Here is a 20,612-nt window from a genome sequence, read left to right on the forward strand (position 1 = left end):
TACATAGCGCCCATCTATCCTCCCAGCACCCCCTGAGTAAGGGAGTGCTATTAACCCCACATGGGGAACTGAGGCACAGAGAGGAAGAGACAGACTTGCCCAAGGTCACCTAGGGAGGAGGGAACTGAACCCAGAATTCCCAAGTCCCAGGCCAGCACCCTAACCACTGAGCCACCCTGCCTCTCTTATTGAGCTAGTCTATGGGTAACCATACTGCTAACCCTTGCACTTGTATGGCACCCCCTGTGTGAGGGTCTCTGTGCCTTGTGAGCATTAGTGAATGGATTGGGGTGCATGCTTTGGTAACTAACTAGGCCATAATTCTTTAGCGTCAGGTTTTCTCTGCAGAAGTGTTTGGCAGCCCCCAGAGCTCACTGCATGTGGATATTTCCACCGTTAGGGAACCCACTCCCTGCCTCACGCATGGCATCTTTCAGCTGTCCTGCGCTTTCATGTGCAGATTGTGTGTGTCACAGGGAAAGTGGCATCAACAAACAACCCTGCTGCTAACAAGCTGTCTCCCGAAGGCAGAGACAATGCTCCGTGTGCTGAAGACATTCTGTTGCTGCGTGCACTCAGAAAAGCCCACAGAGTGAAGGAAGCCCCAAACCCCTGCTGCCAGGTCCCTCAGGACTCAGTGCTAAGCCTCATCCACTCTCACGACTCCAACTCCCAGCCCTGCACTGACAGCTCCCACCCACCCCTGAGCTCTGCCCACTGTTCAGTTCCACGCACCTGACATCTCCTCCTGAATACCCAAACCCCCAATTCCTCATCCCAGCTGGGAGTGCCATCATCCTGCCAGTGCCTCCTCCCCAACTCTGCTCTCCCCTTCGCTCCTCACACGCAGTCACTGAATTCCACCTCCTCTTCCTCCAGAACATCGCCACCATCCCAAGACAGCGACTCACTCCCCTAGGCCATGCACTTTTTTTTACCTAGGAGACGTGGGAGTGTCCTAAACTGACTGCCACACACCCCTGTGTTTAGGAAAATACATCAGGACTGCCACTGCAGACTGCCTGTGGCTTCCTCCCTCTAGAAAAGGGAGAGATTTATGCTTTCTGGAGAAAAAACAAGGAACAGAATAGTAGACCCAGCAGGGCCTTCCAAGGGAAACATAAAGCCCAGCCCCCCCCCCCCCCCACACACACACACACTAACACTGGGGCCGAGGGATTCCTCCTTGTTCTCCTCTCAGCCTTTAACGCTGAAGGCTGGCCTTATCCAGGACAGGTCCATAGCAGTCAGCGGGACCCACCAAAACATGGAAGTCTGTAACCAATTTCGGGTAAGCGTTCCAAGCACAGGGTCATCCAAACCCTGGGCTACACTTGCCCACCATTGAGGGAATGCAATATGCTCAGTCTGTTTGCTTTGGCAGTTTATCTATTCCTGGGAGACCCGGCAGGCAGTCCTGAACAGCCGAGCATAGCTCAGAGCTGAACCCCAGTGCCCATCTCACTGCGGGGCATGGAGGAGAGGGGGGAATCCATCACTCCATCTGGGTGAAACATTCTGAGCTGGTGGGGTGATGAGGAAGACATAATCCCCTCTTCCAGGGCAACCCCTGCCTCTGCTGTCCCTCTTACAAGAAGCGGGGGTAGGGGAGGTAATACCTTTCATTGGACCAGCATCTGCTTGTGAGAGAGACAAGCTTTCGAGCTACACACAGAGCTCTTCTGCAGGGCTGGGAAATGTGCTCGGAGTGCCACAGCTAAATACAAGGGGGAACAAATCGTTTCGCATTAGTAGCGACACTCCGGGCACATTTCCCAGCCCCGCAGAAGAGCTCTGTGTAGCTGGAAGGCTCGGCTCGTACACCAGCAGAAGCTGGGCCAACGAGAGAGATTCCCTCAGCCCTCTGGCTCGCTCTATCCTGGCAGTGAAACCCCCAGCACAAGCAGCAGGCATTGGGAATGGGGTCCCCCAAAGCACTTTCACGCACATGGAAGCTACGGCACAGCTGGAGCTCTGAAACACCACCTCTCTCCTCCCACTTCCAGGCCCAGAGTATCAAACCCGCAGCATGCTCCCCCGCCCCAGCCAGGGCTCCCTACACCACTAGTTCTCTCCATTACTCCAGGCAAAGCCCATCGCCCCAGAGACTCTCCCGTTGCTCTCCAGTTTCTACATGGCATTGGCTCTCCCAGTCAGAGTTCGAGAACTTCTTGGACATGCCTTCCAGTCCCTTGAGAGTGCAGAGCTGGGCCCCTGCTCCAGGAGCTCTCTGGTGAGGTGCTTCACGCTCCTGATGACTGGGTGCAATCAGGTGTCCAAGCTGTCACGGAGTCCCTGGAACTGCTCCCCATGAAGCCAGTCAGGACTCTGGGGCAGTCACCTTCCTGTGAGCAGCCTGTCTTCAGGACACAAAGCTCACCCAGCTTCCACCTTCGTGGGTCTGACCTCGGAGCATTCAGCCTCCTCTGCCCCTCCGTGCGCTTCCCACAGCAAGTCCGCCCAGGCAGGGTCCTGGGGAAGCCAGAGGGTCCTGCACCCCAACTCCGCAGTCAGATGAGACTCTGAGCCCGCCAGTAAAACAGAAGGTTTATTAGATGACAGAAACATGGTCTAAAACAGAGCTTGTAGGTGCAGAGAACAAGACCCCTCAGCTGGGTCCATTTTGGGGGGCAGTGAGCCAGACAACCACATCTGCCCTTCACTCCATGTCTCCAGCCAGCCCCAAACTGAAACTCCCTCCAGCCCCTCCTCCTCTGGGCTTTGTCCCTTTCCCTGGAGAAGGTCACCGGATTCTTTTATTCTCCAACCCTTTAGCTCTCACCTTGCAGGGGGGAAGGGCCCAGGCCATCAGTGGCCAGGAAACAGGGTGTCGGCCATTCTCTGTGTCCAGACCCCTGCACACACCTGCCCTCTAGGGCTCTGCAAGGATCATACACCCTTACCCCACCCCCTAGATCCTTAAGAACTGCATAGGGGAAGCTGAGGCACCCCCACACTAGTCAGAGGAAAAATTAAGAACAGTCCCACTTCGTCACACAAGCACATAGGTGCCCTGGGACCCTCGCTGCCCGAAGGACATCCATGGAGCTCTCCCACAGTGAGCGGTCACCTCCGCCATCTCGGCTTCCTCAGCCGAAGAGCCGACGAGATCCATTCCAAGGGTTTATTTGGGGCCCCAGCCACGGATTCCTAGCTCTCCTCTCTCAGCCGGGCAGGAAGAGATCCCAGCCCATTACAGGTCTGCTCAGACCCAGCCAAAAAAGCCAGTTAAAAACAGCAGCTGTGACACTGTATTCTAACCTGCACAAAACAAGGGCTTCCGCACCCTCCGGAGGCGAGGACACACTCCAAAGGGTATGAAAACCTCAGACCTAAGGCTACCTTCACTCTCAATAGAAACAGCAACAAAGAGTTATCAAAACACCAGAGTTACGAACTGACCAGTCAACCACACACCCAATTTGGAACCACAAGTACGCAATCAGGCAGCAGAAGAGACAAAAATAAAAGCAAATATAGTACAGTACTGTGCTAAAGGTAAATAAAGGGAAAGTTTAAAAAAAGATTTGACAAGGTAAGGAAACTGTTTCTGTGCTTGTTTCATTTAAATTATGATGGTTAAAATCAGCATTTTTCTTCTGCATAGTAAAGAAAAACGGAAAGGAGCATAAAGTCTGGCAAATCAAGTATACAAATATAATTAGGAAGGCCAAAAAAGAATTTGAAGAACAGCTAGCCAAAGACTCAAAAAATAATAGCAAAAAACATTTGAAAGTACATTAGAAGCAGGAAGCCTGCTAAACAACCAATGGGGCCACTGGACGATAGAGATGCTAAAGGAGCACTCAAGAACGATAAGGCCATTGCAGAGAAACTAAATGAATTCTTTGCATCAGCCTTCGCGGCTGAGGATGTGAGGGAGATTCCCAAACCTGAGCCACTCTTTTTAGGTGACAAATCTGGGGAACTGTCCCAGATTTGAGGTGTCATTAGAGGAGGTTTTGGAACAAATTGATAAACTAAACAGTAATAAGTCACCAGGACCAGATGGCACTCACCCAAGAGTTCTGAAGGAACTCACATGTGAATTTGCAGAACGACTAACTGTAGTTCGTAACCTATCATTTAAATCAGCTTCTGTACCACATGACTGGAAGATAGCTAATGTGACGCCAAGTTTTAAAAAGGGCTCCAAAGGTGATCCCGGCAATTACAGGCCAGTAGGCCTGACATCAGTACCAGGCAAACTGGTTTAAATTATAGTCAAGAACAAAATTATCAGACACATACATGAACATAATTTGTTGGGGAAGAATCAACATGGTTTTTGTAAAAGGAAAATCATACTTCACCATTCTACTAGAATTCTTTGAGGGGATCAACAAGCATGCGGACAAGGGGGACCCAGTGGATATGGAGTACTTAGATTTTCAGAAAGCCTTTGCCAAGATCCCTCACCAAAAGCTCGTAAGCAAAGTAAACTGTCATGGGATAACAGGGAAGATCCTCTCATGGATTGGTAACTGGTTAAAAGATTGGAAACAAAGGGTAGGAATAAATGGTCAGTTTTCAGAATGGAGAAAGGTAAATAGTGATGTCCCCCAGGGGTTTGTACTGGGACCAGTCCTAGTCAACATATTCATAAATTATCTGGAAAAAGGGGTAAACAGTGAGGTGACAAAATTTGCAGATGATACAAACTACTCAAGATAGTTAAGTCCCAAGCAAACTGCGAAGAGCTACAAAAAGGATCTCACAAAACTGGATAACTAGGCAACAAAACGTCAGATTAAATTCAATGTTGATAAATGCAAAGTAATGCACAATGGAAAACATAATCCTAATTATACCTATAAAATGATAGGGTCTAAATTAGCTGGTTCCACTCAAGAAAGAGATCTTGGAGTCACTGTGGATAGTTCTCTGAAAACATCCACTCACAGTGCAGCAGCCGTCCAAAAAGTGAACAAAATGATGGGAATCCTTCAGAAAGGGATAGATCATAAGACAGAAAATATCCTATCGCCTCTGTATAAATCCATGGGACACCCACATCTTCAATACTAAATGCAGATGTGATCGTCCCATTTCAAAACAGATATATTGGAATTGGAAAAGGTTCAGAAAAGGGCATCAAAAATTATTAGGAGTATGAAATGGCTGGCATATGAGGCGAGATTAATAAGACTGGGACTTTTCAGCTTGGAAGAGAGATGACTAAGGGGAGATATGATAGAGGTCTATGAAATCATGACTGGTGTGGAGAAAGTAAATAAGGAAGTGTTATTTACTCCTTCTCATAACACAAGAACTAGGGGTCACCAAATGAAATTAAAAGGCAGCAGGTTTAAAACAAACAAAAGGAAGCATTTCTTCACAAAACACACAGTCAACCCGTGGAACTCTTTGCCAGAGGACGTTGTGAAGGCCAAGACTATAACAGGGTTCAAAAAAGAACTAGGTAAGTTCATAGAGGATAGGTCCATCAACGGCTATTCGCCAGGATGGGCAGGGATGGTGTTCCTAGCTTCTGGCAGAAGCTGGGAATGAGCGACAGGGGATGGATCACTGGATGATTCCCTGTTCTGTTCATTCCCTCTGGGGCACCTGGCACTGGCCACTGTCGGAAGACAGGATACTGGACTAGATGGACCTTTGGTCTGACCCAGTATGGCCGCGCGTATGTAAAGTTTCAAAGCTGTATTAAGTCAGTGTTCAGTAGTTAACTTTTGAAAGACCAGCCATAACATTTTGTTCAGAGTTACCAATGTTGCAAGAGACTTCTGGCCCGTGCACCTGCTCTCTCCTGGTTCCTCCGCAGCTTTGGGGGCATCCCTGGGTTCAGGGTTACATTCAATCAACTGGATGTTCAGTATGCACTTCAGCCCTGCCATTCAGAGCAGCAAGGGGCTTTGGGTTCCTGTGATATTCAAAGAGCTACCTAAACCTACGTTCTTATTAACATTGGACTAACCATCTGGCTTGGTCTCTCCCCCCCACTTCACTGGCCTGAGGCAGAAGAGTCATTTCAGACCCCGAGGCACACCAGCCATGCGCTGAGCGAGCGGCAGCTGAAATGTTAACAGTGTAACCACACTACCTAGGAACAAACATCCTGACAGCAAACCAGCAGCCCAGGAATTTGGTGAAGCCTCCAAGTTATTTCAACCTTTCTTGGCACTGGTCATGGGGAAAGGGTTTGCCAAGACAGGAACAGGACACCCTTCAGAGACTAGTGATGCCAACAACTGGCTGTTCTCCCTCGAGGGTCACTGCTCAATCAGCAGAGTGGTGTGCCACACACGATCCAACCAGCCAGTCAGATCTCTGGCAGCTCTAGGGCTAAAGGAAAGCACATGAGATGCAGGTATGTCAAAGAGGCAGCACAAGCTGGTAACACCAGGACTCCTTAGCTCTGTTCCCAGCTTTGCCACTGACTGGTTGCGAGACCTTCGGCAAGTCTGTGCCTCAGTTTCCCTGTCTGTAAATCGGGATAACAGCACAGCTTCCTCTGGAAAGAGCTGTGTGATCTAGGGATGTGAAGTGCTGTAACGAACGAGCTAAGTATTGACAACAGCTGAGGATTAAAAGGTCTCGATACACAATGCACCCCAGTCTTCCAACTAGCTATGTTCGGCCCAGTAACCACGACACTACAGTTCACACACAAGATCCGCCTCCTGCTGTCATGGAATCAATACCACACAGAGATGGAAAGAAAACTATTAGTTCATCACCCCGGCCAACACAGGGCAGGTTGCCCAAGGACACATCTCAGTGCTCTGTTCAGTGAAAGTCAAGAGATGGCCCTTCGCTGCGAAGACGGAGACACTGTGAAACAGTCTTGTGTCCTCCGTGTACTTCTGCTCAGTTCTACCCCATTCCTCCCACGTCATTTGGAGACAACAGGGGCTTATTCTCTTCTCTTTCGCTAGCCCTCCAGGAAGTTGGATGGTGATTCTTTGTTCTTGTAAGGCTGATCATGCGGCTGTGTTACATTGTAGTCACACTGGTGAGCAAGGGGTGCTGGCATTACTTTACTGATTGATTGTAAAGATAAATGGAAAATGGAAACGTTTGGTTTGAAGAATTTGAAAGAATTGTTTCAGCGTTGCAAATACATAAGGAAAAAAGAAAAGGAGTACTTGTGGTTCCTCCCCCACTCTGAACTCTAGGGTACAGATGTGGGGACCTGCATGAAAAACCTCCTAAGCTTATCTTTACCAGATTAGGTCAAAACTTCCCCAAGGTACAAAATATTACACCCGTTATCCTTGGACTGGCCGCTACCACCACCAAACTAATACTGGTTACTGGGGAAGAGCTGTTTGGACACGTCCTTCCCCCCAAAATACTTCCCAAAACCTTGCACCCCACTTCCTGGACAAGGTTTGGTAAAAAGCCTCACCAATTTGCATAGGTGACCACAGACCCAAACCCTTGGATCTGAGAACAATGAAAAAGCATTCAGTTTTTTTACAAGAAGACTTTTAATAAAAAATAGAAGTAAATAGAAATAAAGAAATCCCCCCTGTAAAATCAGGATGGTAGATATCTTACAGGGTAATTAGATTCCAAAACATAGAGAACCCCTCTAGGCAAAACCTTAAGTTACAAAAAAGATACACAGACAGAAATAGTTATTCTATTCAGCACAATTCTTTTCTCAGCCATTTAAAGAAATCATAATCTAACACATACCTAGCTAGATTACTTACTAAAAGTTCTAAGACTCCATTCCTGTTCTGTCCCTGGCAAAGACGACTACAGACAGACACAGACCCTTTGTTTCTCTCCCTCCTCCCAGCTTTTGAAAGTATCTTGTCTCCTCATTGGTCATTTTGGTCAGGTGCCAGCGAGGTTACCTTTAGCTTCTTAACCCTTTACAGGTGAGAGGAGCTTTCCCCTGGCCAGGAGGGATTTCAAAGGGGTTTACCCTTCCCTTTATATTTATGACAATAAGGAAAAAAGAAAAGGAGTACTTGTGGCACCTTAGAGACTAACCAATTTATTTGAGCATGAGCTTTCGTGAGCTACAGCTCACTTCATCGGATGCATGCCGTGGAAACTGCAGCAGGCTTTATTTATACACAGAGAATATGAAAAAATACCTCCTCCCACCCCACTGTCCTGCTGGTAATAGCTTATCTAAAGTGATCATCAGGTGGGCCATTTCCAGCACAAATCCAGGTTTTCTCACCCTCCACCCCCCCCACACAAATTCACTCTCCTGCTGGTGATAGCCCATCCAAAGTGACAACTCTTTTTACACAATGTGCATGATAATAAAGTTGGGCCATTTCCTGCACAAATCCAGGTTCTCTCACCCCCTCACCCCCCTCCCAAAAACCACACACACAAACTCACTCTCCTGCTGCTAATACCTCATCCAAACTGACCACTCTCCAAGTTTAAATCCAAGTTAAACCAGAACATCTGGGGGGGGGGGAGAGGAAAAAACAAGAGGAAATAGGCTACCTTGCATAATGACTTAGCCACTCCCAGTCTCTATTTAAGCCTAAATTAATAGTATCCAATTTGCAAATGAATTCCAATTCAGCAGTTTCTCGCTGGAGTCTGGATTTGAAGTTTTTTTGTTGTAAGATAGCGACCTTCATGTCTGTGATTGCGTGACCAGAGAGATTGAAGTGTTCTCCGACTGGTTTATGAATGTTATAATTCTTGACATCTGATTTGTGTCCATTTATTCTTTTACGTAGAGACTGTCCAGTTTGACCAATGTACGTGGCAGAGGGGCATTGCTGGCACATGATGGCATATATCACATTGGTGGATGTGATATATGTAGACTCCCTCCTCAGGCCCTACGCTACCAGCACTCCCAGCTACCTTCGAGACACCACTGACTTCCTAAGGAAACTTCAATCCATCGGTGATCTTCCTGATAACACCATCCTGGCCACTATGGATGTAGAAGCCCTCTACACCAACATTCCACACAAAGATGGACTACAAGCCGTCAGGAACACTATCCCCGATAATGTCACGGCTAACCTGGTGGCTGAACTTTGTGACTTTGTCCTTACCCATAACTATTTCACATTTGGGGACAATGTATACCTTCAGATCAGCGGCACTGCTATGGGTACCCGCATGGCCCCACAGTATGCCAACATTTTTATGGCTGATTTAGAACAACGCTTCCTCAGCTCTCGTCCCCTAAAGCCCCTACTCTACTTGCGCTATATTGATGACATCTTCATCATCTGGACCCATGGAAAAGAAGCCCTTGAGGAATTCCACCATGATTTCAACTATTTCCATCCCACCACCAACCTCAGCCTGGTCCAGTCCACACAAGAGATCCACTTCCTGGACACTACAGTGCTAATAAACAATGGTCACATAAACACCACCCTATACCGGAAACCTACTGACCGCTATTCCTACCTGCATGCCTCCAGCTTTCACCCTGACCACACCACACGATCCATCGTCTACAGCCAAGCTCTGCGATACAACCGCATTTGCTCCAACCCCTCAGACAGAGACAAACACCTACAAGATCTCTGTCAAGCTTTCTTACAACTACAATACCCACCTGCAGAAGTAAAGAAACAGATTGATAGAGCCAGAAGAGTTCCCAGAAGTCACCTACTACAGGACAGGCCTAACAAAGAAAATAACAGAACGCCGCTAGCCGTCACCTTCAGCCCCCAACGCATTATTAAGGATCTACAACCTATCCTAAAGGATGACCCAACACTCTCACAAATCTTGGGAGACAGGCCAGTCCTTGCCTACAGACAGCCCCGCAACCTGAAGCAAATACTCACCAACAACCACATACCACACAACAGAACCACTAACCCAGGAACTTATCCTTGCAACAAAGCCCGTTGCCAATTGTGCCCACATATCTATTCAGGGGACACCATCACAGGGCCTAATAACATCAGCCACACTATCAGAGGCTCGTATACCTGCACATCCACCAATGTGATATATGCCATCATGTGCCAGCAATGCCCCTCTGCCACGTACATTGGTCAAACTGGACAGTCTCTACGTAAAAGAATAAATGGACACAAATCAGATGTCAAGAATTATAACATTCATAAACCAGTCGGAGAACACTTCAATCTCTCTGGTCACGCAATCACAGACATGAAGGTCGCTATCTTACAACAAAAAAACTTCAAATCCAGACTCCAGCGAGAAACTGCTGAATTGGAATTCATTTGCAAATTGGATACTATTAATTTAGGCTTAAATAGAGACTGGGAGTGGCTAAGTCATTATGCAAGGTAGCCTATTTCCTCTTGTTTTTTCCTCTCCCCCCCCCCCCAGATGTTCTGGTTTAACTTGGATTTAAACTTGGAGAGTGGTCAGTTTGGATGAGCTATTACCAGCAGGAGAGTGAGTTTGTGTGTGTATGGGGGTGGGGGGGATGTGAGAAAACCTGGATTTGTGCTGGAAATGGCCCACCTTAATTATGCACATTGTAGGGAGAATGGTCACTTTGGATGAGCTATTACCAGCAGGAGAGTGAGTTTGTGTGTGTGGTTTTTGGGAGGGGGGTGAGGGGGTGAGAGAACCTGGATTTGTGCAGGAAATGGCCCAACTTTATTATCATGCACATTGTGTAAAGAGTTGTCACTTTGGATGGGCTATCACCAGCAGGAGAGTGAATTTGTGTGGGGGGGGTGGAGGGTGAGAAAACCTGGATTTGTGCTGGAAATGGCCCACCTGATGACCACTTTAGATAAGCTATTACCAGCAGGACAGTGGGGTGGGAGGAGGTATTTTTTCATATTCTCTGTGTATAAATAAAGCCTGCTGCAGTTTCCACGGCATGCATCCGATGAAGTGAGCTGTAGCTCACAAAAGCTCATGCTCAAATAAATTGGTTAGTCTCTAAGGTGCCACAAGTACTCCTTTTCTTTTTGCGAATACAGACTAACACGGCTGTTACTCTGAAACCTGTCATAAGGAAAAAAGTAATTCAAATTTCAGGCCTGCCAAATCAAGAGGGTACTTTAAGGGCCTTTCCACACTTTTAATTTCATTTGAAAGCTTGACGTTTGCACCTGGTTTTTATCTCAGTTCCAGTTCAGCAGGCTGCAAACAGGGTTTGGGTGGGCAGTATAAACCAGACCAAACTGCTTAAAGCCATTGCCAAGGTGGGAATACATAACATTGCAGGGATCTGCCCTCAGCTAGGCACTTACAGAAAGGGACAGATAACTGCAGCATTTTGGCAATGCAGCTCCTGGTCTCCAGCTTAGCTTAAACAAGGATGCCCATGGGAAAGGCACTCACACAGCGAGCAGACAAAGGATCTCATCAAATTGTATGTTATATTCTGAACTTACATTTTCAGCATTTGCTTTTTAACCTTTTATTGGAAAGCTCCATCAGGATGCTCATGCCATGTGAGCTCAGTTCAGAGCTCTATTGCTGGCCAATTTCTCTCAGCAACCACAAATCTCTACACATCTTTAGCAGGCTAGGGCCATGACTTGGAGCAAAAGGCAAAGGAAGTGGGAAGAACAGTGCAACAGAGACAGCAAGAGCCTCTAAAGCTGGCTCCCATCCCAACCTCTCCAAGAGGAGATGGAGACATTTTGACACAGAAAAGTAATAGCTGGGATTCAGGGCTGGCTCTGGAGAATGACTAGCTACCTCGGTATTAGAACCCACACTGTCAGACACAAAGCCCTAATGCACTGGCCACTTACAGAGCTGCTGGAGGCCCTCCCAGAGGTGGAGACAGCTCGATAGACTCTATGCTCCCATGAAAATCTTGGTGATCTCGTGGCTGCCACTAAAATTTTGCCCTTTCAGAGCTGGATACAAAACAGCCACTTTCCACCTGCAGCAGATGTTGTGCATTCAGATTCAGAACGCTCCATGACACAGACAAGCCACAGCAGCATACAGAAGAGCAGGGACTGCTCCTGCCAGCAATGAATAGGTCAAATCTGCTCATCTACCCTACAAGCCCTCCTCTCAGGAGATCCCCAGCAAAGTGTCATCAGCACAGAAGGCAGCTATGCACAGCTCAGCAACCTGCTCCCCAAGACACACACTACATCAGCATCATCACCCATCCTGACCTTGCCTCTTTCATAATCAAACATGCACCTCTGGCTACAACAATTTGAAAGCTTCCAATCAGTTTTCTTATGATTTTGAGAAGAGGTCAACATACCGAGAGAGACAGCTGGCGGGGCAGGGGAAAGTGTTGGCAACCATCAGCAGCCCAAATATACAGATGCCACGGGAGAAGAGGGAAAGGAAGCTAGACTCAAAGCATGGAGCCTTCACCAGCGTCAGGGAAACTGCAGGCATGTGGGGATACAGGCTACGGGCTTCTCAACAACTGCAGCTCCAGCTGCTCTGAAAGTACCCGAGTTTCTCTTTATTTTCCAATTCAGCACAACTCTCGCAAAATCAGTCTGAGTGCCTGGGCTGGTCTCCGCGGGATGACCAGGAGGCTTCTGCAAGCATCACATTCAGCAAATACCTGCCAAACAACACAACATGTGCTACAGCACAACCAGCAAATACAAGCAATGAGGTCCAAGCTCAGTCATCACTTAGGGTGGAATTCACCCCTCTATGCACAGGACCAGCAAAACACCTACACTCCACAGGGCCTTGCTAGCCCTGCTCTGAAGCCTGAAGTAGGATCTGAGTAGTAGTTAGCCCTTGTGCTGACTCCCACTTCCTGGGGCAGCCCACATAGGCTGTAGCTTACGGCACCAATTTTTGCAATGCCTCCTAGGCCCCAGGCGGAGGTCTTCTCTTTGCTTGTATGTCAGCCATGAAGTACACTGTTAAAGCTCTCAGACAAAGCATAAATCCATCCACCTGAATGCCAGAGGGTCTGGCTGGATCCATTTGCTAAGCAAAGCTGTGTGTGTTAAACCAGGGCCCTGCTCCTTCCCATCTCCTCTTCTCAGCCTACTTGATCCTGCAGCAAAGAGATGGCATTTCATTCATGTCCACTGCAGCAGGCTCTCTGGTCACAAACATTATCTAAGCTCTGCTGTAGGATGAAGCAGAAGAAACCAAGCTGGGGGGCGGGAGCAAGTTCTGATTCAAAACACAGACATCTGCCAAGTTGTTGCACAGAATGTGCCTGGCCCAGGCAGCTGATACTTGCCCGAGTGTCCCATTGTGCTGACTGTGCGAAGGGCTGCCTGGCAGTTAGTTTATCGCTTGTGGGAAGGAATATCTCCATTTCTGAAAAAGGGGGACATGGAGGGGGGGGTCAGTTGGTTGTTAATTATTCCAGAGCTAAGTACCAAAAAGCTACGCTTACTGTAGGGCTTACCCAATCAAAGCAACAGGCACCACAAGTGTGTACACGGTACATGCTCCCAGAGCTTTCCTGCTGCCATCTCTTACGAGGCCCAGCTTACCTTGCTGATGCCTGTTCTCATTTAACTAAGGGGTGATTCTGAACAGATTTAGCTTAACTGGTGCAATTCTGTGTGTGGACATTCTAATTTAAACCTGGTTTATAATGGTTGCAAGCTAATGCACCACAACAGGTTTAAACCAATAAAAGGGTCTGCACCTGTCTAACTCCTCCTGTTCTGTATGGGTAGAGACAAGCCCTGCGGAACAAACGAGAGCAAGCACATCCCTGGAGCCTTCCTGCCAGGTCACACATGAGTCTCCACCGGGGTAAGCCCATAAGCTGTCATTCTGTACTGAAGGCACTGCCTGTACCTCCTAATATCACACTCTGCACACAGACCTTTGGCTCGCCCTTTGGATCCTGAAGCCACTATATTCCCCTGGCAAGGCAAAGACCCCAGCAAAACCTTGGCCCACCCCGATGCCCAGAACACCAGTGCAAAACGAAAGGCAAGGCCCTTTGCTGCTATTTGCTCTGAGTATGATTTGCATTACAGAGAGCTCCCAGTCTGGAATTATGACAAGACACAGCAGGTCTCCTGCAGCCCAGATACCCCCCAAGCTGGTCTGAAAACCACCAAGACAAGAGTAACACTGGGAACCCAGACCACTTCCACATGAGCTGAGGGTCAGGTGCATGCATGGCCCAGAGACCGGCTGCCTTTCCTCCCCACTCTAACTCGGTACCAGGCAAATATAGCCATTTGTCTTTTACTTGGAGAGCTTCCTTGAACGTACTCTCCACTGAAAGAGACTTCTTAGATTTTGTCAGTTTCTATTATGCTGCACACTTCCTTAGGACTTCCTACTGGTTTCTGCACCATAAACATCTGGCAGGTCGTTTAACAGCTGATCCTCCACTGCTGGCTGCATGCTTCACAATGTGCATCCCTTTGGAAGAAGCCTGAAACAAGGCCAATCTTTTATTCTTTTTAGACATAAAGGGTATTCTTGTACAGGCAGCTGGAGGTAAAATGCAAGTGCATCTCTCCATGTCAGAGGCAGGCTTAACTCTTCAGGGTCCTCACAGTTTGGGGGGTTTGTCCAAACTTAAAATGACCCTGTCAGAACGAGATGCTCAGTTAGTCAACAAGCCAATTTAGAGTGTAGCTGTGTGGCTACTGTACTAGCAAGCAGGATACGGGCCACCGAGCCATGACATTACTGTCTACACAGCACCACAGTGCACTTGGTACTTCACAAACTACGCACTGCGATTTATAAAACACACTTGTCCCACCCCGTGGTATACACATGGCCCTACTTCAATAATCCCCCCTTGGGAGATGCCTCCTGTCGGGAGAAACTCATATACACAGAGAGGCTCAACATGGCTAAGGTAAAGTAGCCTTTTTGCAAGGCGGTACTAGGGGATGCCTCTGGCGGTGAGCAGCAAAGCTCAATTCCCTCTAGGATCAGACTCTATGCAAAAACATTCCCCACTGAAACTACAGGAGACGCATCTAGACATGGAGCCACCGCACACACATATGGTTCACAGCTGCAGAACACAGACTCTGAGCCAGGCGCCAGACACTCCAAAACCTCGGCACCTGCCAGACTCCCCAGCTCTCTGCAGCAGCAGACACGCTTCAGTTTGCTGTGTATCTCCTCCAACCCAGCTTCTGGAAACTCATCAGAACCTCCCTGTCCCACTGGCCTCATTGCACTCCACTCCACAGCTCATCTGGTCAGAGCAAAGCCAGACCCTGGGAAGGGATTCTGCTGAGCAAAACCAGCCCTGCCCCACACTGCTAGCACCTTCCTGGGTTGTTGAACCCCAACCCTCATTTAGCTTTCCACCAGGGATGCTGTTTGTTTTCTTTATACCTGTCTCTCTCTGGGAACTATACAAATAAACTAGTCAGCTTCACTTTTGTTCAAGTCAGTTTCTCACACAGGTTCTCGCCACAGCCCAGCCCAGCAATGCCAATAAACTGGCAGGGGGAAGGGTTAAATCCAAACCAAGACCGCTATTTTCATTACACTGTAAACAGGAAAATGCCAGGATTTGATTTAATTTATTTACACAAAGCTACATGCTGGACTTAAACCACTAGATCATGTCCCTTTAAATAGCTTATCCTGTTTTCCAGGGCTAATTACCCAGGAGGCTCTCAGCTCTCCAGGGTCATCAGCAGCAGGAATTAGTGAACCATCCACAGAGCACAGCCCCTTTGGAAGCAGCACAGAATGTTGTGGCAAAATTAACCCTTTGCATGGTGGCATCTTCTATCAACCAAACAATAGGAGCATGCCATAAGCTTTTACTCCCCTTTATTAGGGATGGAAAAGGTTAACCGGTAAGCGGTTAACCTGCCTTAACTGTTAACCCCAGGTCGGCCTGCCGACCCTAGTCTCAGCCCCAGCCACACCAGCAGGATCGGCCCCAGCCGCTTAATTGGTTAACCGCTTAAACGACAGATTTTGAATCATTTCAATGGTTAACTTTTTAAACAGTACTTACATCCCTGCTCTTTATACACATGGATGAGAGTCGGTCGGTATTTAGCATATGGACAACTGAGCAATCGTTTCACTTTCTTTTAAACAGCAGCAACACATTTAGTTATCTGGTACGTACAAAGAAAAGGAGTACTTGTGGCACCTTAGAGACTAACCAATTTATTAGAGCATAAGCTTTCGTGAGCTACAGCTCACTTCATCAGATGCATATTGTGGAAACTGTTTCTTATGCTTATGCTCTAATAAATTGGTTAGTCTCTAAGGTGCCACAAGTCCTCCTTTTCTTTCTGCCCACACAATGAGTGAAACCTGGCTAGGGACCTGGCAGGTAGCAAGAGCGAACAACTATAGCCAGGGCGGCTCTGCTCTCACTCTGACCAACACATTATATCCTCACAGTCCTTCACACCACAGGCAAGGTATTTCCAAGACCCCTGACTTCAACATGTAATAACTCCCCAGAGGGAAGAAGAGCGTTTAAATAGATCAAGAGACCCAGATCTCAGTTACTGCAATGGATCGAAGTCCGGGTCTTACTGGGCTATGGGAATGAAGAACAGTCTTTAACTGAGGGAACCTCTGCCCACATTCTCCAGTTCCCCTCCTCTGGCTCTCTGCATATGGAGCAGTGACAAGCACATCAGTGTATATGAGCTAAGAGACTACACGTTTCACCACAGAGAAATTGGGTACAAACCCTGAGGTTCTATTTCCCCACAATCCACATACAGTTAAGCAGCTGGCTCACTCCACAGGCCTGAATCAGGCCCCAGGAGCAATCCAGGATGCTACATTTATAATGCAGGCATAAGGAGCACCAAGAACAGGTGTCTATATAGGGACCTACCCCCGAGGAGCCCAGGCAGACACTGCAGGCTGCTGTGACAACTTGCCAGGAGTGCAGGGCACTGAAGTCTGTGTAACACACAGCTGATCACAGCAGCTATCTTCAGTATGATAAAAGAAATGCCCGCACGAGGCTCTAGCAGACATGCCAGGCCCAGAAGGCTCTTTCCCACCAATAGCTACTCCAGCTTCTCTTTTCCAGGGGCACCCCCCAAACCTGTGAAGGGAGGAGTGACTGGTCGAAACACACACACACACACACACACACACACACACACATCCCCTCCCCAAAAATCTCCAGCAAAACCAGAAGAAACCTTTTAAGCTGCTATTACTTTAAATTGTCAAACCAGAGCCACGTTGGGGGCCACATGTGAATACCATCTCCCAGAATCTCCTGCTCCTCACTCCCTATTCCTTTCAGATGGGGAGAGCTCTGGGCACTGCCCCCTCCCTAGTCACACACAAGCTGCACCAAACCAGTGCCCATGTGTGCTATCCCCCAACTCGCAGAGCTGCCAGGGGAGCAGAGCTGGCGACACCCAGGGCTGGTTAGCACCGAACGAACCAAAGAGACTGACAGCAATGGTGGTTACTCACATCGAAGGCCGCTCTGCGCAGCCCCTCGCTGCTCCTCAGCCAGCAGCGGCTCAGCTCGCTCAGCTCCAGGATGGGCTGCACTTTCAGCCGCACAGTCTCCCCTGACTGCCGGATCATCTCCACTATCTCGTCTCGAGATTTGTTCTCCACATTCCGGCCGTTGATTTCCACCAGCCGGTCCCCCGGCACCAACCCCAGTGCCAGGTCCTTGGTGCCAGCACCAGGCTCCGCAAAGTGTACCACCCGTCTGTACACCTGCCCGTCAGGGGCCCGGTCCAGCATGGTCGTGCGACGCAGAGAGAATCCAAAGTCACCAGTGTTACGCCTCTGCAGCTCCAGTTCCCGGGGAACGGGGGGCTGGGGCGGCACCACCACGGGCAGCCTCAGTTCAGCAGGAAACCTCTTGCTGACCACCTCAGGCACCCTCGCTCGCAGCGCTGATGAGGAGGGGGCCCTCAGGTGGCCCCTGGGTGCTCCCTGCTTGCTGAGCTGAGTCTCCAGCATGCGCACCTCCACCTGCGGGGAAGGGGCTGCAGAGTGCTCGGAGGGCGTGGAGGTCTCCGAGGCACTCTCGTCCCGGCTCTTCTGAGAGAAGGAGAACCTCTTGACAATCATTTGGGAGTTCTGCTTGGCCAGGGAGCCGAACTTGGCCGCCCGCTGCAGGACTGAGCCCTTGAAGTTGGCGTCATCCACCTTGAGGTCATCGCTGGAGCTGGCTGTGCTCAGATGGCCCGAGTCCAGGATCACGCTGCCCCGGTTGCTGTCTGAGTCTATGTCCGTGAGGTGCAGGTCTGAGCCGCTGGCCACCTTGATGGGAATGGGGTTGGAGATCTCCAGCCGGGTCTTGGACTCTCTCTTGGAGGTGCGGCTGAGGTTGAAGAAGCCCCTGCGGAGGCTCATCTCCTCCAGGCTCTTGAGCTCGGCAGCCGACATCCGCTCCTTTTTCTCCTTCTTTTCCTTCTTGTCCTTCCTCGACCCATCTTTGTCTTTGTCCTTTTTCTTCAAGTTGAACATGTTGGAAGGCTCGCGGGAGGCACCCGCGCTCCAAAGGACAGGAGGCCACTGAGGGCTCGCAGCAGCCGCTCTACAGCTCTGGATCCTGCTGCCTTTCTGCTGGGTCTGCTGCTGCACAGGCAAAGAACAAAAACAAAACATCTCGTTAGCCAGCAGAGATCACACAACTGGCACCTCCCAACTCCCCAGCCTGGACCTATGGCCCAGCCCCCCAAACCCACACACTGCTGCTCTCCGGCTCACACTGCCTGCTGCCCCCGAAGGACACAAACAGGCTATCTAGCTCGCAGCTCCTCTGATGGCAACAGGAGCTGCGCACATGGGTCAAGGGCACGGGGCAGCCCACCTTTCCCTGTTGCGTTTGAGATAGACACGTCAGGGAAAGCCAAAGGTCTAGGGATGGGATTCCAAACACCTCAATCCTAGGAGGCTGGTTCCCAGCCCAGCCTGGTCTGGCATTAAGCGAGCTACCATAAGCGTTCCATGGGCTATGCCCTGTGAGGGGTGGCTCCCAGACAGCCGCAAGTGGACAAGGGCCCATGTCACAAGATACAACATTTGCTCCCTATAACCTGACCCTGGGAGGCAGCGAGCATCTACATCTCCATTGGACTCAGGCCCCGATTAACAACCCCAACCGAGACGCCAAGGAACAAATGAGCCACTGGGACCAAACTCCCCTCTCACCCCAACAACAACTGGCTGTAACAGCATCCCCACACACCACCCCCTGTCTCCCCACCCCTGTGCACAGGCAGGGGGGAGGCAGAAAAGCTCATCTCTTGGGCTGTCAATCCAGCAGCTTTCAACAGCACTAAAGACTCTTCCCAATAAGGAGAGGATGCAGGTGTCCAGCAGTGCTTTGCATGCAGCCAACCCACACTCCTCTAGGATGCCTGAACACAGCAAATGACCCTCTGCCAGAGAGAGAACATCAGGACAGGGTTAACACAGGGCTCCTGTGTACAAGCTTTTCTGCCCTCCCCTCTAGCTCAAAGGTAACGGTGCTGGGAGAGCCCAGCATGGTGCACCACAGGCAGAATAAGGTGGATGTCAAAGGCAGACGGAAAAGCTTCTTCCAAAGACAATTCCAGATCCACTCAGGTCACATGGGCACGTTTTGAAATAAAATCCCCTTCTTCTGCCCCAATCCCTCCACCTGTCAAGACCTGAACTTCCTCTACTGCTCCCCTGCACTGGAGAGCACCACTAACCTCTACAGGAGAATTTCCCATGCATCCATCCCCTGCTGTGCCTTAGGCAGGGCAGGCCATTAGCTGCAGGGGAATGCAGGGCCCGCCAAGTAAAAGGAGGAATTGCTTTTCAGAGGGCTGATTTTACTTGCAGGGTTTAAGCCCGCACAGAGAGTCCCTCCCTGATATGGGATGCATACAGCCCATTCTTGCTTTGCTGTAGCTGTAAGAGTGTCTTGCTCTCTCACTCAAAAAGCCCCTGGTTAAAATAAACAGAGGCCTTGTTAGGACAGGGGAAAGCCCTGCCCTAGGCTTCTGTCCTGGGCCTTTCAAAAAGCAGCTGTGCCTCTTTCCCTCTGTCACAAAACCCCTGAGCGCTGAGGCCCCTCCCCTGTCAGTGACCCAGAAGAAAGGGGACCTGGGCTAACAGCAGCAGCTAGCTGTCCCTGCCTGGGGGAAGGGACGCTTCCTGCAGGGAGCATGGAAGACATAGCCCTTATTAGTAATTTTTAAATGATTATTATTAATTATTATTATTATAATAAACAGGATCCTGGAAACTCACGTTCCTCAGACAGTGATAAGCGTCTAAAATTAGCCTCTGCAACGCAGAACCCGTGATGCTGCCAGGCGACCTCTAGGAACAGTCACTCTTTCATTCAGCTGCATCTCCCTGACTCTGGGGGTGGTACCCAGCCTGCTGCAAAGACGTTACAGACACATGAACATCCTGGCTCACTCCTTAGCCAATCAGTCCCAGCAAGAAACAAAAGCCCCTGCCAGGGCTACTGCTCCAGCTGCCTTCTCCAGGGCTGCCCCAGACACGGCCAAAGAGGAATTGCAAGAATTGCTGCTTTACTCATCTAGAGAGGGACATTTCTCCTCCCCCTTTATGGGGGTTTTAGCCAATACCCAGGTCAACACCCTGATAATAGCATACATCCAAAATCAGTGGGTCGACAGGTCTGAGCCATTATACATGCCCAGAGCCAAAAGGAAGTCCAGACAACACCAGAGGTGCACGCTCTGTGGTGTCACAAAACCGTATCCTGTGATCACACCCTTCGCTGTCAGGTAAGAGATATGGCTCTCTCAAGACAATTCTTTCCTCCTCAGTATTGCACACACAGATTCTGGCCA

The 20,612-nt window shown here is 49.4% G+C and overlaps 1 protein-coding gene across 4 annotated transcripts in view; it reads right to left on the reverse strand.

The window, feature by feature from the left end:
• Nucleotides 1-18,390, reverse strand: part of MYO18A (myosin XVIIIA) — a 130,743-nt gene extending 112,353 nt beyond the window's left edge. For all 4 annotated transcript variants that reach the window (XM_084650838.1, XM_084650837.1, XM_084650836.1 and 1 more), the window contains exon 1: nucleotides 17,266-18,390. In XM_084650838.1, the coding sequence (XP_084506964.1) occupies nucleotides 17,266-18,279 (1,014 nt within the window). In that variant the 5' untranslated portion in view covers nucleotides 18,280-18,390. The remainder of the gene's footprint in view (nucleotides 1-17,265) is intronic.
• Nucleotides 18,391-20,612: the final 2,222 nt, after the last annotated feature.

Source organism: Lepidochelys olivacea, assembly GCF_965140295.1.
Source record: "Lepidochelys olivacea isolate rLepOli2 genome assembly, chromosome: 17".
Classification (NCBI taxonomy): domain Eukaryota; kingdom Metazoa; phylum Chordata; order Testudines; family Cheloniidae; genus Lepidochelys; species Lepidochelys olivacea.